The 26416-nt window shown below is 37.1% G+C and overlaps 1 protein-coding gene across 2 annotated transcripts in view; it reads left to right on the top strand.

The window, feature by feature from the left end:
• Positions 1-26416, top strand: part of EPB41L4A (erythrocyte membrane protein band 4.1 like 4A) — a 208536-nt gene that overhangs the window by 67235 nt on the left and 114885 nt on the right. For both annotated transcript variants that reach the window (XM_039848457.1, XM_039848458.1), the window contains exon 2: positions 10812-10916. In XM_039848457.1, the coding sequence (XP_039704391.1) occupies positions 10812-10916 (105 nt within the window). The remainder of the gene's footprint in view (positions 1-10811; positions 10917-26416) is intronic.

Below are 26416 nucleotides of genomic sequence, written 5' to 3'. Positions count from 1 at the left end.
CCACTCTGATTGTACTATGGAATCACAGCTGCATGTACGGCTCAGTTGTAACCCAGTTGTCATCTGATAGAAGTAGGGTGATCTGCTCTATGCAAACATATATTGTATTTTGGGTGAGGGAGTTTAATCGTACTCCACTTTATTTACTTTCTTAAAATTCTATTGTTCTTAAATGGGTACATTTTTCTGTCTTTTAAGGTGGTTGTACAAGTTTTTAAAAAATCCTTTTCCCAATTCTGAAAAAAAAATTCTCATAAAATAAGGACTTGATCATAATATGATACAATGACACAGAAGTCTGGGAACATGTGCTCTGTCTTACCCATTAGGAGTACCCCTGGGGAAAAGAACCATTTGTACCAAGTGGGACTTTCTAGTTGAGGAAACCAAGTAATTATTGTGTTAACAATGGAGACTCTTAAGAGCTCCAGATAACAAGCTAGTTCCATGGTACACTGGGATAAGCTTCAAGGTATGCCAGAGACAAGGGTGGAAGGAAGTACAACAGTACAGGGAGATTAAAGATGGGTATGAAATAACTTTACACTGGAAATTTTTGAGGATATACTATCTAAGATATGTGTTTTAGAGATCTAACTTGTTACAGGAAGACAGAAGTAATAGAATATTTTGGTACATGCTTTGACTCTTCATGAGGATCTGCATTTCTAGACTGAAAACAATTGAGTATTACCATTAATCTGATTATCCATAGTTGTGTAGTTGTACTTTAAAAATTACCAAAAACTACCCAGAATTTAGCGGCTTGAAACAACAGCCATTGTATCATGTTTCATGGTTTGTAGATCAGGACATTGAGCAAGTCTCGGTTGGGCAATTTTTCTCCATGTGGTAATTGTGGACTTGTTGGTGATGATCAGGCTGTCGGGCTGTTCTGGAGTGGCTATAGGAGGTCTCCATTCACAGGCCTGGCATCAGGACAGAGGGCTAAAAGGTTGAGCTCAGCTGAGCCCCCCTCCTCCTTATGTAGTCTTTTCACGCGGTCTCTCTAGCATGGTGGTTAGACTTCTCTCATGAAAGAAGTTGTTTTAAAAGCTACACTGGACCTGTCTCAGCAACACTTCTGCAGTAGTCTGTCAGTGAAAGCAGTCATAGGCTAGCCCAGAATAAAAGAGAGAGAAGTTAGACCTCTTGATGAGAAGAGTCAAAAAATTAGCAGCAATCTTTGCTGTACCACACTTTGAAAAATTATAAGTAGAAATTAATGGATTTTTATTTATTTATTATTTATTATTATTATTTATGCCTACAGCACTAGGTGGTCTTCCTAGGTGGTCTCTCATCCAACCAGGTACAACCCTGTTTAGCTTCTGAGATCAGACATCGGGCTCGTTCAGTGTGGCATGGCCATAGACCATGGACCGTGGCTCTACTGGGGAGCAAACCCAGGACCTTCTGTGTGTAAAGCAGACGTGCTAACCACTACACTATGGAACCATGTCCAAATGGATTTTTAAAACTTAAAACTTCTATATAAAATAGAATGTTTATTGTTTTTAGCATGAATTTATAATTGCTAATGTTAAACATAGTACATTTAAAATTTTGAAATATAGTCTTTTCATTAATCAGAGTTCAAATGGTTATACCGTAAGTGAGGGATTATGTCTATAAAGCACAAATCCTTGGCTTAACACATGTTCTACTCTGTAAGGTTTATGAGCTTTAAAAATATAAACATTTAAATGTCCTGAATAAAGCAAAATTATTAATGAATTCTCAAGATTTCATTTTCAGGATGTATAATCCACTTTTATTTTTACATTAAAAACTTAAAGGTTGTGGTTGTGATAATGTCTTATATTGCCCAATTCTCAGTATTGATTTACTCTCTGACGTGTAATCACTAGAATGGATATGATGGGATTTCTGTTCACTTTATGTATCTCATAACATGTGAAACTTTTTGAGCTCAAAGGTTAATTTCTAAAATCTTACTGGAAAAAAAATCAAATCAGGTTTGTAGACGAGTTGGAGAAACTAAGGGAATTCCTGAATACCCTGCCCTCAGCTTCCCCTAATGTTAATATTGTAAGTAATCATGTATATCTCCCTAAACCAGGAAATTAACATTTTTATAAAAATAGCTGTATTTTCAAAACAAAACAATTTAGTGAGAAACATGATATTGTTTTTATATCTTTGTGCATTAATATCTGGCTTAATAGATGATAGTGGGAGAGAGATGGGGGGAGAGAGAGACAGACAGACAGAGAGACACATACACAGAGACACACACCCAGCCAGCCTCCAGACATTCCACTCATCTCAGGTGAGATGTCAGTATATCAGTGAAACCATCTTGGGTGCTCGAGTCCAGGTGAACCTCTCTAGCCAACATCAGAGAAGATACTAGTTGTTTCTCCCAAGCCCTGCCCAAATTGTACAATCATGAGCAAATTGTGGTTGTTTCTTTAAGCCACTAAGTTTCAAGGTGATATCATTACATAGCAATAGATAAGAGAAACATGAGATGAAAATCTCAGAAAAGTTAATGTGAACAAACTTTTATACATGACAAATATAAGCAGCACTTTGACAAATAAATACATTTTGCTTTTTTATGACTAAATGAGGGCTTTCTTTGCAAATTCCTCACCTAGAGAATGAAGGTAACTTAGTCCTTAGTCTAAAACCATCAAATGGTGGTTAACATTACTTGGTTTGAGAAGCAATTACCATTGGTGCCTGAGAAATTCTCCTTCATGCTTCTGCTTTACCTTACCCTAATGGATCTGAGCTAAAAAAAAAAAAAAAAATTAACGTGATTTACATCTTCCTAGAGAATTTGGCATCTGTTATGTTAAAAATGTTAAGTAAAAACATAGTGAATTTTAAAGGTATAACATTAAGGAATTTTTTGAAGGGTTCATTTCTTCTTTGTGAAGGAGTAGACTCTAACAGAGTTTGTCTTGAATGTAATAGTTATTCTGTGTGCAACTGGTAAAAACCTGCCTTTCTGGTTTGTAGTGTCCTGTTAATCGGCAAAGGTGTTATTATTCATTTGAAGAATTCTTTGTTCTGGTTGAAAGTCTCACTGATGGTATTTTTTAATAAACTTGTTCTACTTGAGAGTCTTTCTCTAAGATTATGTGCCTCTGTCCTTTCCAGAATGTTGCTAGTATGTTAGTAATACAAGTAATCTATTTCTGTTTGCTGAGATTTAAGTGATGTAATTCGCAATCCAGAAATATGTCATAGGCATTTATTTACTCTCATTTGAAAAGTAAATTAATCTACTGTAACATTTAAATGAAGTTTTTCTGAATGGAGTTATAAAAGGTCAGTTGCTTCCTTTATTTTCTTCTGAACTGTTTGATATCCAATCTCTTTTATTTTCCTGATGATGAAAAACCACATTCCTGTCAGATTATTTTATTATATAAAGAAAAATGTACATCTCATATAAGATTTATATATAAAAATTCAATTTTAGGCCCCTTTATGGTATCTTTTAAATTTCAAATATAAGCTACTTATTCCTTTATAGTCTGAGTCTGTTGGAATTAAAGAACATTGAAACAGATGTATTTTTTTATTTAAAGGTAAACTAAATAGCTTTGAATCAGTTAAATACTGAGATCAGGATAACTGAATCCATCCATCCTTCTCTTTGCTTTCTTAGGTCTGATTCGTAGGTAAAGAAAAATAGAAATATTCACTAAGAAGCAGGAAGAGAAGTCTAATTCATAGGCCACCATGTTTCTAGTACTGCTTCTCTTCCTCGTTTGTTGGCCCTTAGCATTAACTCAGTGAACTTCTGGGGAGTTCTTACTGTGTGTAATTGGCCTGCATGGAAAAGAAGTGATGTATAATGCCCAGTATCTGCTTTCAAAATGTCTAAATATTAGTAAAGTTAAGAGAAGTAGATGGCTTTAATAAAGGCAGACTAGTGTAAATCTCAGAGACAGGCAAAAATGACACATTGTAGGTTCAGTGGAGGCAGAGGCCATAATGAAGTTGAGGGGGTAAGGGCAGGCTTTAAGGAGAAGGTGGCATTAGAACTGTGTCTTGAAGGATGAGTGGAGTTTTGATGATGACAGGGAAGATATTCCAGATAAAGAGAACAGTACAGGTAAGCCAAGACCTGGGAGACCTCATGAATTCCTGTCCTGATATTTGTGTTGTCGCTCAACTTGCAGGTCTCATTAGTGGAGGTCCATTGTATGTCAAAGACAAATTTTGATTGTACTCTTTCTAAAGAACAAAATAAACAAAACAGAAACAAACTCATAGATACAGAGACCATTTTGATGGTTGCCAGGTGGGACGGGGTTTGGGAGATGGGTGAAAACGGGGAAGGGATTCAGAAGTACAAATTGGTAGTTTGAAAATAGTCATACTTTACTATGTAAAGGGGATGTAAAGTATAGCATAGGGAATATAGTCAATAATATTGTAATAGCTATGTATGGTGTCAAATGGATACTAGATTTATTGGGGTGATCATTTTATAAGGTATATAAATATCTAATCATTACATTGTACACCTGAAACTAATATAATATTGTATGTCAAGTATAATTGAAAAATTAAAATAATTATTTTAAAAAATCTTTGAGCATGTAGCCAAGTGCTGTGGTCACAGTTAGCTCTTATTTTGTACGTCTTAGACATTTCTCATTTCAGCAGAGGTTTCTTCTGGAGACTGTCAGGAAGAACTGGAATACAATCACATTCATGTCTTTCCTTTGCCAAGTACTGAAAGAAGTAAAGTTAAGAGACAAGTTTTCCTTAAACTTCAAGTGAAAGTAATCATCTGACTTAAAAACAAGGCTTGTGTCTCAGTGTATAAGGAACTGGGAAAGTATGTAGCCTCCACACTGGTATTTAAGGGCCTCTAATAGTTAGGTCTGCCTGTTCGAAGAGCTCCAGAAGAATTCAGATTAAAGGGTCTTAGAGTAACTTATTTGGGGGGAATGAGAAGTATGAATTATTTATATGTAAAAGTGGTCAACAAGTTGACAGGTCTACACCATAGTCCTATCTTGTCCCTATTCTATGCATTTTCCTTACTTAACATCTCTTAGTGCGTGAACCAAATCCACAAAAGAACTACCTCCATGAACCAAAAAAGGTAATGACTAATTTCTTCTTGGCATACTTTTTCTTTTTAAAAATATTTTTACATAATTAAATGTGGCATGATAACTAGTCATATGTACAAAAAACTTCTGATGAAAACAAAGTTTTCTAGAAGTTTCTTCGAAGTTTTAGTCATTCCACTGCCTCGGGACTTCTTTAGCATTCTGATGGGTCAATCAACTGCTTCCCCCATAGAGGTTCTTTTGTATTACATTCTAGGTGCGTATTGCTCTCCTCTGACATTTTTATTAGCGTACTTTTTCCATCTTCTAGAAATTAATCATTTGCTGGCATGTAATAGGTACTTAGTAAATATTTGAATGAATGATATCATTTTTTCTTTTATAATATCCTGATGGTACTTATTTGTCCTTTTCTAATAATAAATCCTGGAGCTGGCCTGTTCCTTGCTCAGTGTACTTCTAGTTTGTTTTTTGGCTCTTATGTTAGTTCTCTGTCAGTTCTTTCATTTCTTTATTCAGGATGATTTCTTCCAAACTTGAAGACTTTCAACCTGAACTACAAAATATAGCCCACAGGCAGTCTCTAGGAAGAACCCACATGAAAAATGAAATTATCTCTAAGTTTAAAAGCAGAAGGCATAATAACGGAATACAAATTGGGGGAAGGGTAATTGGAAGGATTAGAGCGGGACTGGCAGAAATGTGAGCTGGTGATGTGTACCCCGCAGCTAATTTACTGCTGGCAATCGTGCTTTGAGTCTTGTCATATTACAGTATGACAGATGAGAATTAAGAGGTTTTCATGTACATGTTTGCTTGAAGTAGTGACAGAAATATAGTATTTCTCTGAGGTTCACTTGGCTCTGCTCCAGGTGCATGTGTAGACACACCCATAATGTACAGAAAGCTATAGAGGGAATCATGAGACATTATGTTTTCTCTTAGGTCAGCTCTGGGGGCATTGCATAACATTGCATGCTTTCCTTGTGGTTATTCTACAGGATAACAAATATGCTGAAGGATGATATTTGTAAAGAATTTTCAGCACCAGATTTATATAAATGCAAAACTGTCAAGGAGGATCGACGGACTACGTTCTGGTATTTGTGGAATGAGTTTTGGAAAACAGTGATTCCTTCTGTGTGTGAAAATTTTTGCAATTTCTGTATACTTTCCAAACTACTAAGCTGGTTTTCCAATCTTGCTTTTGTGTATATTCTTCATGAGTAGAGTAGTATCTCTTTTTTGTACTTTATAAATAAATTATATGTATGAAAAAGCTAACATTTCTTGTGAAAGTAGAAGCACAAAATATTTTTCATGAAGACAGCCTTCATATCTCTCTCTATATATATATACACACACATACACATAAGTATATGTGTATTATGTATGTACGTATTTAAATCTGCCCCCATTTCAGTGCTGTAATTTTAAGAACAATTCATTCTTCTTTTGTTCATGAAGCACTTCTATACCTGCTTGGGATAGGAGGATTAGGTTGGAGTTGTGTGGCTCTACCAGCTTTAGTTACTCAGTCTGTTCCTGTCTGTGCCTAACCAGAAAGGACCCAGAGGAGAGATTAGATCAAGATGGAACACTAGCCTCGTATGCCAGCCTTCCAGAAATATTTTGAAGTAACAGGAAAGATATGTGTGCATTTTCCACAGCTGTCTAGAAAATAAGAAAGGCTGATCTCAGCTGGCCAGAAACTATAAAAAAAAATTCCTGAGGCCAAAGGCAAATGTGAAAGAATCGAAAGTGAAAACCATACTCCAAAACTGTGGGGTAGAACTATGGAAGGAAGTAGTGATGGATTAAGGATTGCTCTAAACTTAGTGGCTGTTGACATATTGGGATAAGATAAGACCCAAGCAACAATCCTGGTGATGTCTATAGAACTTGCAAGACACCTAATATCTTTCCAGTAAATTCTTTTCATAGTTACTTAGCAAGAGTCATCTATTATTGTTTGCAACCAGGAACTCTGCTCGATGTACTCACATTCCTACAATAAACTATTTGCATTCATGATGGTATATTTAGTATACAGTTGGATACTGAATTTCCTGTACTCTTACTCAGGAGTTTTACATGGGACCCTGGTTCTTAGACCCAAACATAAGTATTCATTGCATCACAGGGCAAGGGAAAGGAGGCTGGTGGATTGCCTGGTTGTTCATTTAGTACTTCAAGAATGCAGGGAAACCTGGCTTAGATATTGGTCACTATTACTCCTTGTTACAATTGATTCCAAAACTGGATGACTGAATTCTTAGCTCTTCCTTCATCTTTGCATCACTTATTCAGAAAGCAAAAGTCCTTGGCTGAAACCAGGTCATGTGTCATGGCCCAGCTGCCAGGTGTCAGGGTATGTGGTTCCTGCTTCCACCAAGACTCACACAATGGGGGATCCTCTCCAAATAGAGAAGAGGGCTTGATAAACACCCAGAACAAAAGAATTAAAATGGGAAATTCTGTATTAAAAATATTTGACATCGGAAACTTTTACTATCATAAATTAAATAACGAAAATCATGTAATCATTTTATATTCCCATAAAGAAGTTGATAAAATTATCACCCATTCTTGGTTAAAAATCAAAATAGAACAAAACAAAGCAAAGACCCCAAAGCAAAATTAAAAGGACCTTCTGTTTGATAAAGGTATACACAAAGAGCTATATAGCAGCCATTATGCTTAGTGATGAAATTTTAGAAGCAATTCCATTAAACTTAGGAAGAAGAGAAGGGCGAATGTGTTTACAGCTCTCAGTCATCCTTTTATTGAGACCCCAGCTAGTGCAGTAAAAACAAAAACAAAAACAAAAACAGAAACAAATATAGAGGAGGCATTTTGAAAAGGAAGAACTAGAACACTTCTTCTTTGTAGAAAATGTGATTATATGATCAGACTCCATAGACATTCTTTTTACTAATGTGAGTTTAGCAAGATGGCTGGGAAGTGTAAAAACTCAGTTGCTTTTCAATACATTAGCAATAGCCATTCAGAAAGTGTAATATATCAATAAAACTATAAAATAGCTAAGAATAAGCATGAATTAGTTTGCTTTTGCTGAATAACAAATTACCACAAATCGGTGGCTTAAATATACCCCCATTTATTATCTCATTATTCTGTAGGTTAGAAGTCTAGGATAGTGTGGTTAGGTTATCTCTTCTTTAGTCTCACAAGGCTGAAGTTAAGGTGTTGGGGTGTGGGATTCTTATCTGGAAGGCTCTGGGGAAGAATCTGCTTCCAGACTCTTTCAGATTGTTAACAAAACCTTATTTTTGTGGTTGTAGAACTGAGGTTCTCATTTTCTTACTGGCTGTCAGCTGGGGCCTACTCTTAGCTCCATAAGGCTGTTTTTATTGCTTTCCCAGGTGGCCCCTCCATCTTTCAAGTTGCAAGGACCTGTGCAGTTGTTCTCATGCTTTCAATATATTTTACTTCCCCTTTGCGTTCCCTTTTGATGGAGAAAGTGCTTTGCTTGTAAAGGCCCAAATAATTAGATCAGATCATACTTCAGTAATGTGTGTGTGTGTGTGTGTGTGTGTGTGTGTGGCGTGTGTGTGTGTGTGTGTGTGTGTATTTTAAGGGCAGTTGTGACATACAATCACAGGAGTGATATTTCATCATATTCACCGGTTCTAGGGATTAGAGCAGGATATATTTTTGGGGTGGGGAGCATTTTGTAAATTCATCCCTAATAGAATTTTATAAGACCTACATGAAAAAAGGCATAAAAATTCCTTGATGAATATAAAAGAAAACTACGTAAGTTTCCCTTTATAAATATCATATCACCCGCCCCCCCCCACCGCCAAAGTCTGTCAATTAAATTTGATTCCAGTCAGATTCCATACAGAATGGTTTATTAAATTGGCAAGCTGGTTTTAACTTCCTCTAAAAGAGAAAGATGTGTAAGAGTTGGCATTTTTGAAAAAGAGTGATGGATAGCAACAAATTAAACTAGACTCATTAAAATCTTCGAAGATTGGTCCAAGAATTATCCGTGGGGTTGAATGAGGGTTCATTTAGTAGATGATAAAGTTGTTTTGAATCCAGAGGGAAATGATGGCTTTTCTGTTCAATGGTGGTGCAGTTGTCTATTTGGAAACAAAGTTAGGCTCTTATCTCAAGCACAAAAATAATTTCCAGATAGCGTGAAGAGCTAAATATACTAAGTAAAATTGTATTAGAAGTACTTCATAGAATTTGCTTTTAAACTTGGGGGTTAGAGAATGTGTCACTCAAATGCCAGGAAATGCAATTGATTACTGAGCACATGATAGAGCAATTACCCGCTCCTCCTGTTTTGTTCAGTCAGATTGGAAAAATTTTGCTCAGTCCAAATGTTGGCAAGGGTGTAGGGAAATGTGCTCTCATTGAATGAATTGTAATGGTCTTCTGGGCAGTGCCCATTGTAATTTTAAGTATGCATATCCTTTGAATTAGTAATGTACTTTCAAATTTTTTACCCTGACTGAAAACATAGGTACATGAGCGCAACGAGGCATTTACTGGAAGTGGCATTGTTATTATACCAACAACCTACAGATCCATCATAAAAGGGCTTTTTGATTATAAATCTAATAAATTTTGGAAAAGGGACTAATTAAGTTTAACCAAGATAAGTTAGAGGAAAACGAAATACCTGTGGAATTTGAAATAAGAATTATTTTTTCGCACTGTGTGTTTTTGCTCCCTCTTATTACCCATTTTATTATACATTTAATCAAAACATTTCCTTTACGTTACAAATTTGTTTTCTAAAAGCGGGTCAATGCTGAGTACTCACTTTACAGGAGGAGCAATGGGAATTCTCTGAGGGAAAATGCTGCTGGACAAAGCCCTACTTCAATGTGTGAATTCTTGGGGATTTCTTTTACTATCCAGTTGTATCTGCCAGTGATGGGGCAAAAGAAAGGAAACGTGTGTATCTGTACACATGCCATCAAAATGGATTATTTTCAAAATTTATGTGGTATGTGGAATAGTGCTTGCTGATTAAATGTTTATCTCCCGAGTGAATAATTGGTACTTAATATATTCTATGATAAGAATCTTAATTTAAAGAATCTGTGTATGTAGTGAGAGGGGGAGAAGAGATTAGATTTTTAGATAGGTGTCAGCATTTACAGAGCAGCCAAGGGAAATGTTTTCTTTATGTCTTTGCTTATGTGAAAGAGATAAAGCAAAATATATTCCACTAGGCCATTTGAGAACATTACCTTTGACATCTTTAATCTATGGGTTTATTACTTAAAGATTGAAAATAAAACTTTGGCTATTATTTTAATTTTATGTATCTTCTGTATTGTGAGAGTAACACTATAGATGAAAATTGCTTCTTAAAGTAAAAGAATTGTGAGATTTTAATCAAAGTAAGTGGTTTTTTGATGAATTTATTAGATTCTCTTTATATAAAAGATCGTCTTAATGAAGAATTTTGTCCTGAAGATAATTTACAATCCCATAAGAAAAAAAAAAAGTTTATATTAATTTAAAACCCACTACAATTTTAAGATTGTTTTCCAAAGCAATTTCTTTAATAATACACTTTACTTACAACCCTTTTTTTCTTTGTAACTGAGGCAAAACTTATCGAGGGAACTATGGGCTAATAAAATTGCTCCCATTGTTAGTGAAGCTAATTAAAGATGAGAACTGTGACTGTGTCCCCCTGAGGAAGACAAAACACCTTGTTAAAAAGAGAACTGTGAATTGTTTTTGCAGAAGTCAACGAAAGGTTCTGTTGTCCTTGACCACGTATTCCGTCACATAAACCTTGTGGAGATAGATTATTTTGGGCTGCGTTACTGTGACAGAAGCCATCAGACAGTGAGTACAATGACTTTGTATTAAATTTTTCTGGTTATAAATTTTACTCTATCTCTGGCTTTAGGTGGTTAGTTTCCTTGTAATGAAAACAACCTTGAAAACCTTAAGCATGTTTTCCCTTGCCGATTCCTTTGTATTTTTTTCCCTCCAGCCAAAAGTCTGTAGAGTTGCAGGATTCACAAGTCATAGGTTCGTACTCCTCTTTGCAGATGGCTTACCTGGTTTTCGTTTTTTGCAACCGTGTCATAGAGAGTATGTTCCATTTGTGTTAAGTGGACTAAATAAACTATTTAATGTGTTGGGGGGCAAGTGGATAGTCTCTTGAAGTGACAGTTATTGTCTTTAAGAAAGCGAATGGTGAAAAAGAGGAAATACATATACTGTAAAAAGATGCCTATCTACGTTTTCGAAGTTAGATGAGCAATTATAAAGTAAAATAAATAGAAGTTCTCGTTAATTAGCTTGATGAAATAAAAGTAATAAAAGTAACCAAGGTTTTGGTATCTGATAGCAGTTGTTTACCAGGGTTTAACACAGAACGGTATTCCTGACTGTTCAGATGGTTAGAGAGTTATGAAGATACTCACCACATTGGTTAATATTGATTCATGTGGTTATGAGTCTGAAAAGCTGTTTCATGGATGATGAACAGAGGAAAGACTTTGAAGGTCATGATCTTGAGGTACAAAAGGATTTTTATTAATGACTTGTTTTAGTCTAAGAAAGATCTTAACCTCATTAGATAGTCTTATGCAAAATGCTTATGCTTGCCTTAAAAATACCGTTTGACTTACCTTTTATTTTTCATGCTGCTTACCTCCTGTTAAAATAAAGTTTCCTCTTCTTCATTAGTGCTCTCAGCCTCCACTGGGGTCACCTGGGGTCTATTCAGTGAGGGACATGATTGGCTGAGTGGTGTTTCTCAGCCCAGGTCCCAGGAATATGCCAGGAAGAGATGAGGCAGACTAATGGAATGTTATTGATGGTTATAAGTTGTGCTTTTTCTTGAGCTAGCTTCATAACCTGTTCTGTTTCATAAGAGGATTTGCAAAGTAGGAATAAAAAATTGGGTGTGTTGTTTAGCTTTTCACAGAAACAAATAGCTTTCTAAAGGCAAACAGTCATTAATGGACACTTCAAAGAAAGGGAATGGGCATATTCAGAAGTTCACTGAATTCTATCCCATACAAGTCCTAAGTCAATACAGCAAAACTGTAAATCTATACGGAAAGATTAGATTGAAGGCTGTAGAAGATATCTCACATTACATTTATATTTTTGAAACATTTTTCCTAGCAGGAAAAAAATATACAATTCTCTGATCTTATCTAGTATGCCAGACCTATCCTGGAATAATTAACTGTCTCGCTAAAATTATATAGACCTCATCTGCTGTTTTTGTTTTCTTTTGTTTTGTTTTTTACTTTCCAAAGAAAAAATATGGAATGCTAGAGAATTTCAAACAATGGCTTATAATATTGCAAAAGAGTTAGCAGTTAATATTGACAGTTTATTCAAAGTTTTCTAGGGCTTATATTAAGACCAAAAAAATTTTTTCCTACCTTTCATTTTTAAGGGTTGACATTTGTGGTAGTGTTTGTAATACAGGTGTTTTAGGAAAAAATAAATTACACAATTAGAAAGAGAAAGCTCTTAAGTCATGTTTTTTAATAAGTTGTGTAAATCATATGAAAAAATGATTTTTTACCTCCCAGATTTATTCCTAGTGAGCTCAGATAAAACAGAGGTGATTTGTAAACATTGCCTAGTCTTTGCATGCTTAAATATCCAATGATCTTATGTTCTTTTTAATTGTGAGAAGCTGTGTGGATAGGTCATGAAAATTTGCCTTTCCTCTGTGTAACTCTTTCATCAAAGCATAATGTTCTAGAGGGCTGATAGCGTGTATCTGGGTAGGAACAGGTGATTCCATTCCTGGCTATCTTCTCTTGAGTACCAAGACAGAACTTGGGATCTCCCTCCGGAAAAGCTAAAGCAGGCTTTTCACTCCAGAAAGGCAACACCCAAGGCACAGCTTTAAGTTTTTAAGGAAGTCATTGACAAACCCAAATTCACATTTCCCTCTTCCCTCTCTGAATTCGTAGGAGCAGCCCTGCATACCCCATAGTTACTTAACATAAATATCACATAGTTACTTAAAGGAAATAAGAATTTAAAGGACAACCCTATGTTAGAATGGCACAGGACATGGTGAAAAATCTTTGTCTAAAAAATAGAGTAATGACTTTCAAGAATGCACCTACATTACTGTCAGTAGATTGGATTACATTAGATGGGATTTTCTGTATTGCTTTGCTCTTTTTATGCACCTCAAAGTTTATTTTTAATGGGTAATTTCTGTTTAACAATCTATAGTAAAATTAAGATATACATAGAGAAAACTTTGTGTCCCTAAGAAGGACTACTTAGGTCACCTTTCAAGGCAAATAAAAGAGAAAGTGGGAGAAGGAGGTTTAGAGATAAAAGGGAAGCATTAAAGGTGACAAGGAGAGGAGAGATTGCTCACACAGATAAAAAACCCTAGGCTCTCCTTCCCTTGGAAATAGATTGTGCCTTGGGGCTATGCCCCAGACCCTGATGGGGAGTTGGAAGGTGTGGGGATAGGACTGGGTAACCTGTGGTACTGCTGTTTAGCCAGTTATGGTCAAAGTAGAAGCATGCTGTATATAAGCAAGTGAGCTGGACCGGCAGTGGATGAGAGGTCAGAGAGGGCTTTATGCCCCGCTCTGAGATTTAGCGCACGTTGCATAAGAAGATAGGCAGCTACTGTAGAGAACCCGAGAGCAGCATACTGATGAACATGTCCCTAGGACAGATGGACCTCATATGGCAGGGAACTTGTCTGTCCTGGAGGATCTCGATAGTTCATCATCATCATCCACCACCATCACTGTCATCAATGCCCCAGGAACTATTGAACATTTTCTATATGTTGTCGTTACATGCTCAGAACACCTGTACAAGTTCAATTTTATTATTCTGCTACTAGAGATGAAGAAACAGAAGCTAGAAAGGTTAAGCAACTTCCCCAAAGCTAGTATTAGGACCAGAATTTAAACTCAAGTCTTAATGTCTCCAAGACCTTTCAACCGCTATAATATCCTGACTAGAATGCATGTAAAATGAAAAGGTTTTGCATACTTAGGATACTAAGGAATTCTCTTTTTCTATGCAATTTGCATATTAATGTTTGTTGAGTGGAGTTAAATGGCATTTTACAATAAGTGAACTTCTCAGATCGACCTTGTGGCAAGAGAGTTTGTTTAGGCCTTTGTGTATGCATTCATGGGTTGTTCATCGGTTACTTAATGAATACCTAATATGTGCTGGCCGTGTGCTAGAGCATTCTCTGTTTTTCACATAGTCTCAGGGATTCTGGGGAAAGGGAATTTCCTGCCTGGAATATTAAGCGGAAAAATACGAATTTTATTAAACTATGTGTGCTGTGAAACCAAGTCCTGGGAAGTTCATGTAACAAATGCATTGATTCAGGTGTAACCTATATGTAAAGAGAAATAGCTACGTAGAAATAAACTCTGGTAAAGCAAACTTTTCTTTAAGGAGTACAACTGACTTGATTTGGAACACTCTGGGCACTATAATTTCTTCGCTTCACTTCTCAGGTAAGGTCTGGAAAAGAATCTCTTGGAAATAAAAACAGTCCATGAAGATATATTTACTGAGACTGAATCAACACAGTGCCACACGTGTTAATCCAGGTTTACTTTTATAAAGCAATCTCTTAAACATGCACCAAGAAGTTCACATACTTGCAGTTCCTTTTCCTAAAGACAAACGTGAAAGCATTTAGCCTGGGCATAGAGCCTACTTTCTGTTCTGCTCTGGCCTCTGTCATCAGGTTCTTTCTTGATCCAGCTGGTCCAAGCAGGGGATGTAGCTCATCTATGTGGGGGCCTTAGTTTGACTTACAGAAGATTTCCAGCCTAGATTTAAGATGGATGTGAGGCAGTCTATCATAGGGATTATAAGAACACACATGGGATTTAAAGAGATCTAGATTTATCTGATGGTCTTGCCACTTATTTTTAATTTTTAATTTTATTAAAGTATTAACAATATTTAAAATTCTCTTAAAATACTGACCATTAAATCTAGAACAGCAGCACTTCCAGAAGTTTGCTCCCTCCAGTACATCCTCAGACTGCCTGTCACCAATGCGGTTGCTAGCTCAGCAGGAACACCTCATTCTCCTCAAGGTACATGGCCCAGCAGCTCAGCTTAGTGTGTCTTAACTTTGGATGGGTACCGGCTATCTCTGTGTTTTGTGTCCTAATCCCTAGCACTTGTGAATATATCATTTTACAAGGCAGAAAGGGACTGTGCAGATATGATTAAGGATTTTATAATGGGGAGAGTGTCCTGGATTTTCCAGTAAGACCAATATAATTCCAAGTGTCCTTATACATGAAAGATGGACTTAGGAGAGTCAGGGAGATGTGACAGTAAAAGCAGAGGTCAAAGTCATGTGTTTACTTTAAGAGGATTTTGATCCAAGGAATGCAGGCAGCCTCTAGAAGCTGGAAAAGGCAAAGAAAGAGATTCTTCAGGGATCTTCCAAAAGAACCACAGCCCTGCCCACACCTTGATTTTAGCCCCAGAGTCTTAGTTGGGCTGCTTAACAAATTACCGTAGACTGGGTGGCTTAAACAAGAAATATTTACTTCTCATAGTTCTGGGGCTGGAAGTCTGAGATTAGGGTTCCAGCATGGTTGGGTTCTGGTAAGAGTCCTCTTCCAGGTTGCAGACAGCTGACTTCTCCTTGTAACTTCACAAGGTTGAAGAGAGCGCTTAGCTGGCTAGCAGTCTGCCCTTTTCTTATGGGTACTAATCCTGTTCATGAGGGCTCTGCTTTCCTGACCTAATTATCTCCTAAAGGTCCTACCTGCAAATACCATCACATCAGGATTAGAGTTTCAACACATGAACTTTGTGGGGTGGGGGGGCGGGATCACAAATATTCATTCTCTTGTACCCAGTGGGAACATTTGGGACTTCTGGCCTTTGGAATTGTAAGAATTTCTGTTATTACTGTAGTAAAAATAAACTATATACATGGTTACAGTGGGAAACATTTTATCTTGCTTGCTCAGTGGAAATATGAGGGCTTTCTTGTCTGGGTTCATCACATTAGGCAGAAATCTGAAATACTGTTACTTTCCCTGAGAAATAATGGCATATATCTTTCCTCAGATACTCAGGATTTCTGTGATCAGGGCTGCATGTACATCCCCAAATGAGCAGTATTAGTTGCCGCTTCAAAATTATTTAGGCTCCTTATTACGAGAGAGAGAAATGGTGAGGTCTGTTAATGATAGATGGAGAACTGAATTTATAATGCAGACTTCTTCACTTTTAAGAATTGGGTAAATCTGAAATTAGTCTGAGGCTGGAAGGAACATGAGCCACCTTTCTGGGTGTTCAGAAGCTATTACAAATGGAGTGTGATGTATGGGAACAGATAACAGCCTTTGGAGTCATGAGGTAGATCTGAGTCCTGTATCTGCTCCTCATGAACAGCCAAGTCACTTAATTTTTCTGAATCTTGAGACTAATAATGCCCACCCCCTTCCCCAACTCCCAGGATTGTTGTAGGACCACATGAAAGCTTTTTGTAGTTAAAGGTGTTAAATATTTAGAAGGCCTTTCCTGTTGAATCTAGGATGGAGGAAAATATTGCTGGTGATATATATTTTTTAAAAAGTGAAACAGTCATGAAAGAAACAGTCCGGAGGAAAGAAGAGAGAAAATCAAATAAGCTCTGGATCCTTAAATACCTTTGGAGAATTTCGAAAACGAGTTTTGTTGATATTGCAAGCAGTAATAAGGATAAATGTGATATCCTAGTACTACTTCTGGTTTTAAAATTAGTAGTTATAACCATGTCTTGTTTTAATGTTAGCACTTGAGGCTCCTTTACAAATTACTCCTTCAGAGGCAGAAGTTCTATATAATTAGGGCTTTTCTCAGAATACAAAACTCAACCTGGCTTTGAGAAACAGGCTGCCTGGTCTGCTGCCCTATGACTTCTGAAGTCAGAGGAGGGGACACGTAGCATTCAGACACAGCCAGCATATAAATAACCTCTTTCTCTAATGAGCTGCTCTTTTCTTCACCAAGACTGAAAAAAAATAATATAAGCGAAGCCACTTTAAAGTGGAGTTGACTGGGAGCTGCCATCCCAGGGGAACTGCTTTGCTCGTCTTCCTCCTCAGCCCTTTGGAATATTAAAATTGAGGGAAATAACCTTTGGACTCTGTCTAAAGCAGTTGTATCCTAAACAATTGTTTGCAAAGATAACAAGAAACCAGGTATCATGACTAACGGACTGAGAATTGAAAACATTCTTTGGAGTTAACATCACTATGGTAGCTTATCTGCACTTATGGAAAGGCCTTCCTTCATTGATGTGATTGTTCCCCTTCTCTTTCTTATGACTGACTATCCTTTGCCTTCTCCTCCTAATCAGAACACTATTTGGATTTCCACCTGAATCAGTGCTTCCAGAATAGCTATTCTTGGATCTCAAATAAATGCTTGTTACAGCCTCTCACTTTGACCTTTTAGTTTTAGGTTAACAAGACAGTGAAAGCAATCCTAACGTGCCTTCCCAACTTCTTGACCCTCCACACAGGCTTGGTGGCTTCTTACCTATCCTCTCCTCTCCTCTCAGTGGAAGAGCCCCAGTGCCTCTGACCTGGAGCTTATCGCCTCTCACCTCTGCATTTCTAACCCCCATCTCTCTCCTGCGAGGATTTGGACATGTTTAAGTCTCTCCTACTTAAATCTGCTCTTGCCTCACTCCCACGCCCTCCTCTGTCTACTGCCATGGACCCTGTGTCACACCTAAACGCCAGAAGCCTCATCTGAATTCATTACCTCCACTTCTGAAATCCCATTAACTTCTCATAGTTTGGGTTTGATACCTATCATGCCACTGAAACTGTCCTCAGGGTCTCTAGTTGCTGAATCCAAGCACACTTTCAGCTCTTGCCTTTCTTGACCTTTCTGTTGAGTGACCCTAATGACTCACTCCTTGAAGTCTTCTCATTTTGCTCTCATGACAGCACATTCTCCTTGTTTTCCTCTTTTCAAGTTTTCTTCTGGTTATTTCTATTCAGTCTTCTTTATGATCACGTCTCTGCCTATTTCATAAAATGTTGATATTCACCAGGATTTTGTCTTTGATTCTCTTATGCTCGAACAGGCTCACACATTTAGTACTGTCTCTTCTGGCACTATTTGTCTCTGAAATAATTTTCCTTAAAAATATAAGCTAAACTATGTATATGTATCCTCCTTCTGCCCAAATGCTTCGAGTATTGCTGAGCAAAAATGCTCCTCATCTGTTGAGCACAAGCAGGCAGGCTCTGCCATGGGTAATGGTGTTCTTTGCATCCTGATTTATTGTGTTTTGCAGTGTGAATGAGATTTTACTTTCTGTAATTTTATGTTCTGGCAAACACAATGACTGATGAGATGTGTGTAAATAATAATGTGAGTCCTCTTGCAAAGAGGTCATGTAGGATTATTACAAATCGAAACTGACTATTCAAGGTGTCTTTGAGCAACTGGGGGTGGATGGGGAGACAGAGGGCAAAGAACAAGAAGCAGAAAGCTTTTCTGTCTGGATTCATAAAGTCTAGTACATGAGAGAGCTATATGACAATAGATGAAACTCCTGGCTTCTGTGCCTCAGTTTCCCCATTTATAAGTTGGGATAGTAATAGTACCAAACTTCAAAGATAGTAGTTGAGGGTTAAAGGAGCCTACATAAAACACCCAGACTGGCGCTTTCAACTATGTGGTCAGTGCAGTTGTACATGTGAGCTGTCGTTCTGTACCTGGAGGTCCCTCAGGTCCCTCAAGTGCAGCGTATTCAAACTGAAGGTGTCATCTCCCCCTCCAGACCTTCTCTTTTTCTTATGTTCTTGAAAGCAATGATTTTCTAGAATTAAAAAAAAAACAAACTATGTACTTGTGTATAATTTTATAATGACAATAAAAATTTTATTATAAGCTTTAAATAGATGCAAATTTTGGTTTATCATAAATATTGACATTGTAAAATCTGTCATATTACTCTTAAATCTATCCAATGATTCTGTATATCATAGAAATTTGTACTTATCGACCTTTAAAAAAATACATAAACAAGCTTTTTGTTTAGTTAAAATATTTTTCTTTTATCTCCTTGAACTTGTATTTATGTCCCATTTTCTTTATAAACTTTTATTATATTTTATTAAATATATTTATCCATAACAATATCATACATATAAATATAAATTTTAGTTTATTTCCTGAGTCCTTAAGACCCTGCTTGTTATTGGGCCTTAGAATAGTTATTACCATGGTTATTAGTATCCAATTAATTAAAGCAGCAAAATATTATGACTTTTAATAATTATTAAACATAAAAAGTAAACAGTTATTGGAAATGCATCTCTTAAGGAAATGAATAGGTTTTTTTCTTCTAGTCCAAGTACCCTTGGATGATTATAAGATATTCTTGGAGGGAGATAGAGTCTCAGCAACAATTTTATTCCTATTTTTTTTTTTTTTATAGATGTAAGCCCTAGTAACCCAATTTACTTAAATAGGTAGATAGAAAAGGAAGGAGTTTTGATAAAGAAGGATCACTCAATTCCTTGAACTCCTTCTGAGTTGTATGCCAAAAAATCAGGGATCCGTCATCTAAAATTATTTTTCGTAATCAGGTACCTCAAATGCAATGTAGTTATCATCTTCCTCTCTAACTCGACTCTTTTTCTTTATTTTATTTTATCAAGGTGCAATTGACATATAACATTATGTTACTTTCAGGTGTACCACATGATTTTATATTTGTATGCACTGCAAAATAATCACATAAGTCTAGTTTCCATTCATCACCATATATAGTTACAAATTTCTTTTTGATAATGAGACCTTTTAAAGTTTACTCTCTTAGCAACTTTCAAATATGCAGTACAGTACTAATTATAGTCACCGTGACTTATTCATTTTATAACTTTCGACTTCCGTTACCTCTTTTTACGTTCCTGAGAGAAGTGATTTCTCAGACCACTCACTAGGTCCTCCCTCAGTTTAATTGAAAGCAATGAATTCAAGACCACTTGACTCACAAATGATTTATTAATCATTATAGTAATTCAGTTTCACAATTTCTGAGAAATATATTTAAAAATGCTTTACCAAGATTTATCAAAGGAGTATTATACTTTTTCTCTTCTACTTAGGGTCACATGATTTAATCCAATTTAGTTGGAAAGGAATAGGAAAATTAAAAATTGTTAACTTTTAACATACATTTGCCAATACAAGATTTTCGATTAAATGCTTATTTCTAATTATGTACTTTATATTTTCATCAGAATCTTGGAGCTGCAGATTTAGTTCATTCATTTAATGGAAAGTGTCCAATGTATAACTCTTTGCCAAAGCCAGTCATCAAACCAGTCAGCCAAACCAACTTGCTTTTCTGTCATTTTCCAATTTAAATAAAAATGTTAACATATGTTCTGCGATAAGTATTTTACTTTGGAATTTTATTTCTGAGATGAATAGACAGATAAGGCGTAGTGTTTTGTCACTTAGATGAAATGGGCTTATCAGGGCTTTGATTTGTTTTATTCTTATGGGACTCTTCCTTGTGAGCTATGTATATTTCAGTTTTAGTTGGAAGATGGAAGTTACAAGATAAATGAAAATCGTCACTGCTGCCCTATTGTATAATATATCTGAATTCAAAACAACCTAAGTATGGGTCAAAATACCATTCTATCGCCTCATCTAGTTCTAACCAGAAATATGTTTAAGGTAGGGAAAGACATAATTTATGGTGTCTTTATTAAAGGCAATGTTGCTAACCACTAGTATTTTAAAATATTCATGTGTTTCTACTCCTGGGATTTTTCACATCCTGAGACAGTGTACTTGAAATGGGTGAGATATGCCTTTCTACTTTAAATTGGGAAAGGGGGATTGCGAAAGGGGAGCATAGTGGAAAGGAGAACTTGTGTCTTAATCTCAGAGCTATTCTTAAGTAGATCAGTTTTAGGAAAGACTGTGCATGGAAGTCAAGGATTTGAGAATTAATCCCCTTAAAACTTTCCATTGCCCCTGTAGCATTCAGGAAGTTCTCACGTATATATCCCTGAGGTGCCTGGCACATCTGTTTGAATATCTTAGCAAATGCCACCACCGTCCCAGTTGTTCAAACTAGAGTGGCTGTGTAATTCACCATCCAACCCAGAATACTTTTGAGAGTGAAAAGGGCCACTGTTAATAATTGAGCTGGGACAGCAGTTGTAAACAGGACTTAGGGTCAGTCACCTATTAACCTTTCTAGAATTAGTCTCTATCTCTGAATTCTAGTTTCAGTGCCAGCATATTGGCTTGGATTTCTGTAAAAGCTTTCCGACTGGTGTTCCTGTCTTTTCTCTTGTTCCCTCCAGTGTTCTCCCCATTGCAGTAGTAGTTTTTTTTCAGAAAGGAACATTAATGATGTCTCCTCTGTCGCTTAAAATTTTTTAATGGATCCCTAATGGAAAATCTCAATTCCTTAACATGGACTACAAGGTACTTCAAGATATGTGGCCCTTGGTTGCTCTTGAGCTTCTTCTCTCGCAAGGAGCTCTTCTCTTCAGTCCTCCTACTCACGCTCCACCCACCCCCATGCTCCAGGTACATTACAGCCACACCTAACTACCTGCACGCCTGACTTGTAGCACAGTGCCTCGGAGTTATGTGTGTGCTGCTTTCCTGCCTGGACATCCTCTCGTTCTTTTCCCTGCCTTATGTTTACCTGGTTAAATCCTGCTCTTCCTAACCATCTAGTTGAGATGTCTCTGATGTCTCCTTCTTCCTGAAGGTTTCCCTCACGGCCCCCCGCCCTCCACCCGCCTTAGGCCTACTCCCATCACATATTACAAATACTGCATTGTATTTGCCCATTAAGTAATATTCCCCACTTGATTGGAGACAACTTGAGGGGAGGGATTGTGTCCTTTTCATCACTCTATTACCACCTTCTGTCACTGCCAGCTAAGTGATCTGTAATATTAGTGAAGGAAAGAATGCTCACCTAGAGAATGAGGGCAGGCCAGGTGGAGGTGAGACAGGGGCAAGAGCACTTCCCTTCCTCTACTTTCCATGTCTGTCTGCTTCTTTCTTTCCCTGATGTTCTTTGAATTTATTGCCTTGTTTCTCTTATGAAAGGCCTCTTCTGTTCATTTTAACCAAATTTCACCTATGTTAAAAAAAAAAAAAAAAAAAGAAAGAAAAGAAGCTTTACTGACATGCGAGAAAATTAGGTTGAAAATATGTAGGGTTGTAAGGAATTACCAAAATATGATATTCTTAGTGTGTTGCCAGCTATTGGGTGCCATTTTGAATTCTTCTCTAGTGATGGTTGTAGTGTGTGGTAGCAGAAGGTGTATGAAGATTTGAGTTCATGTAATGGCACCAGGAACTTTTAGGTTGTGGATCCCATGATTAAAAAAAAAATTGCTTATCATAAACTATTTTAAATAAAACAGTAGGTTTTTCTATTTTGCTATAGTCAGTTTCTGTTAAGAAAGGAAGAGATAATGTTTTTCAGGAACCATTTTCTGCTTAAAGTGAGTCTGATCTCTTCTGAGCAGTCATGCGATGCATCATGAGAATTCAGCAGCTGACATGCTTGAAAGAACTCTGGGAAGTGCTGACAGGGGAGCCTGCCCAGCCGCCACCCACAGAGCCGCTTGGTGTGTTGCATGCTTTCTGTACTGGAGCACCTGGGGAGCAGAGCATGCTTTAATTGTTCTTCAGTTTCTTTGTTCTACGTGTTGATTTTGACATAGATTCAAAAATGCTTTTGAAGGTCCTAGATTTGTCTAGAGTCAGCTCCAGGACTCATCTTAAACTTAATCTTCTTACTTTTTTCCCCCTCCTCCTTTTCCCCTCTCAGATGGTTGATCACAGTAGGCACGAATGTCTTCCATGGGTCATGTTTCATAAAATATTTTATCCCATGACTTTTATATATTTGTTGTTTTTCATGTTTAGGGAGGTGAAGGGCTGAGTTCTGTCTCGCATAGAAAGTTCTTTCTTCATTAATGGCACTTGGTGCCTCTTATCACCAAAAATAAATTAAAAGGAGGAACTGTCGAAAATGATTAAAGCACAAATACTATAAAACAAAACTATCAGGAGTGGTAGAAACCTCACCATATATACATACCACATGTATTTGTATATATGGTAAAGTATGCATGTATGTTGTGTTCTTCTTGTCAATAAAATAGGTTTTCTGTGACCAGTTTCTGTGACCCACACCTTCTTAGTTGTGTAAATGTGTGACAAGAATATTGCTGATTCCCTTACTATGGTCATTTTATTATACTATTCTTCTTCCTGGTTAAATAAGATATAAAGGATGGAATTTTTAGGCAGTCGATTGAATGGCTAAAGAAAGCAGTGGTTTTAGAGTTAATGATTCTAGACATTTTCTTGATTAGGAAACTAGTCTTTTCTTTTTAATCTAGAGGTTCGATACAAACCTCTGAGAAGCTGACCTTGATTTAACCTTATTTGAATTGTAAGAGGATTTTCTCCATGAATATAATAAGAGATTTGATTGGGATGTGCCAGTAGCCTACTGATGAAATATATTTTATGTATTATTTACTATATTATTGTGTCTTGAATTATATAAAATTTCAAATACGTTGCATGCGCTACAAGCTAAGGTAGTTTGTCTATGTTTTGTGTGACCTGTTCCAGTAAGAGAGCTTCTTCAGGAATTATTCAAAGTTGAGCAGGTGATTTTTTGGGGGTCAGAAGGTGAGAGTTACTCACTTTAGCTTCTGGAATGTGAAATTTGAAAGCTGTTCTATGAATTAACAAAAGTAGGCACTTTAAAAACTGATGATATATGGGAGCTTAATTTTATCTTGCTGCATATTCTTCAGATTCTTTGAGTATCATTCTTTAAATTTAACCCCTTGAGTATAGTTCCTATTGATCTGAAGAACTGTGAATTAAGAGGGTAAGAAATATATCCACCCCCCCAACCCCGCAATTCAGCATAGAGTGATGGGACATATATAGAATTGGGTAACTGGTATGGAAACCTCCATTTAGAACAGGGAGAAAATGGAAGGCACATAGCAGTCATTACTCCATAATAGATCTGAAGTCTAGAGAGGCACATATAGCCATTTCTTTGATTAGAGCTTGGTCTTACTGCCTAGAAGTTATTCACTGTGATGACTGGCTCTGCTCTCTGGGCTTTTGATTCTGTTTTCTGAGTGTTTCTTCCCTTTCTATAAAAAGCAGTGTGTATTTGCTGCTGAGTATTCTCAGCCTGCTGTTTGTCTGATGAAAATGCTGTTCCACAATCCTCTCGTTAGTGTGTGGTGTCTCTGTCTCCTTCAGCCCAAGCTGATATATTTTTTAAAATGCTGTGGATTTCTTATAAATCGACTTATAATCAACTCTGTTAGACAAAGGCAGTGGCCACAAATTGCTTTGAAATATGCTCTTCTATACTGTTGATGTAAGAACATCCAAACCTATAAAGAATTTTTATAAGATTTATTTTTTGACCCAAACTTAATGACAGTTGCCAGGGAGCAGGATCTCAAATGCTCCTGAGAATTTGTTTTGCAGTTTCTTTTATGCATTTGAAATTAAGGATGGAACTTAAAGAAGATTACAGGAGGGTGGGAGGAAGCAAGGTGGGGATTGGATCATGGGTAGTCAGCAAGTTTAGGTGCTCTCCTGAGGGTGGTTATGCCTCTGAGGGGTCTGAAAAAGGATTATTTTGCCATTTTAAAGATGTGTTCACTAGATGCACAGAAACTATGGGACAGGCCTTGCATAAGGAAAAGATAAGCCTTTTAGTAAAGAAGTTATTTGCCCAGGAAGCGACTACCCACCATGACTTGCCCAGTTAGGAATTTTATGATCAGATCATCCTGTGAGGTTACTTTCCATAGAACCCCTTTTCATTCACAGTACCTTCGATTCCTTGTACAGCTGTTGGGGAACAATGCCCTTAGGATTATTAGAAGACCTTTTGTTAGTTTGAAAGGGTCTGAGGCATCCTATTAGATCTTTTTTGAAGACTTAATAATGAGTTTTACAGTTATATTCCTGTTTTCCTGAGGACTCTGAATTCAGTCTCTGAATCCAGAAGTAATTTCTTAATTGTGGCACCATTTGCCTCTTGATAAGTCTAGGGATGAGAAATCTCTATTTTAAACTCAGTAAGTCCTGGCTATTTTATATTTAACAGTTCTTTTTTTTTTTTTTTAAAGCTTATCTCTCTCCCCTTGCATTTCATTATAAGCAGCAAGAGAAGCCAATCTGCACTTTCAACAGTCTGCCTGCAAATCTCTTTATCTGGATCATCCAGTTCATTAGGTACATCTTTTATTTTGTGTGTTGCCACAGGCAACAGCACTGCTAAACTCTCTGCCTCTAGATAGTAAAGTCCCCTTCTTCCTCTTTCCAATAGCTTTCTCTTTGCTTTTCTGTAGGCCCTCAGCAGTGGCCTCCTTAAGGGCCCTGAGACTTCCACTAACACTTTCAAGGCCCTTCCTGCTGTCTCATCCCAAAAACACATAGTGTAGAGTGAAGGGAGTGGGGCCAGATTATGTAGTGCCTTATAGACCATCATAGGGACTTTTGATTTTACTTTAAGAAGGGAGACCACTGGAAGATGTTGAACAGAAGAGTACACTGATCTGACCTATGTTTGTAACGAAGTTCTCTAACTGCCAAGGTAGAAGCAGGAATACCATTAAAGGAGTTCTTTAAGAAATCCAGGTGAATGGTGATGGCTTCTTGGATGAGGGAGTGGCGAGACTTCTTGAGATTCTGTTTATATTTCTAACATAGAGCCAACAGGATTTGCAGGTAGATAGAAGAGATAGAGGATAAAGAGATTTTGTTCAGAGCCAATGGAAAAGTGTTGTCTATTTACTGAGATGGGGAAGACTGCAGGAGAACAGGTATTTTTAAAGGGAGAGTAGAATAATTTCCCTTATGAACATGTACAGTTTGAGATTTTTAATAGGCATTTAAACGGAGATGTCAAGTAGGCAGCCTGATTCAGGGACAGTTCTGGTCTGGCTATGCATTTGGGAGCTGTCAGTGTATAGATGGCATTTAAAGCCATGAGCCTTGATGTAAAGTGTGGTGAGCCGAGGGCCATCTAGCCTTTCTTGGTTAGGGAGATACTGAGCAGCCAGCAAAGGAGATTGTGAAGCTGTGGCCTGTGAGGTGGGAGGGGAAGCCAGAGGGAGTGGTGTCCTAGAAACCAGGCGACAAATTCATTTCAAGAAAGTAGGTGAAGACGCTGCATCTGTAATTTGATTTAACAACAATGGAGGTCATTGCAGTGGGTACTGGACTGTGTTCTAAAAGGGTTCAAGAGATTTATTTTAAAATGCAGAGGTGAAATGGGCAGA

The sequence above is a fragment of the Pteropus medius genome, unplaced genomic scaffold, assembly GCF_902729225.1.
Source record: "Pteropus medius unplaced genomic scaffold, Ma_sr-lr_union100, whole genome shotgun sequence".
Taxonomy (NCBI): Eukaryota; Metazoa; Chordata; class Mammalia; order Chiroptera; family Pteropodidae; genus Pteropus; species Pteropus medius.
This window is presented reverse-complemented; position numbering and strand designations above follow the sequence as displayed.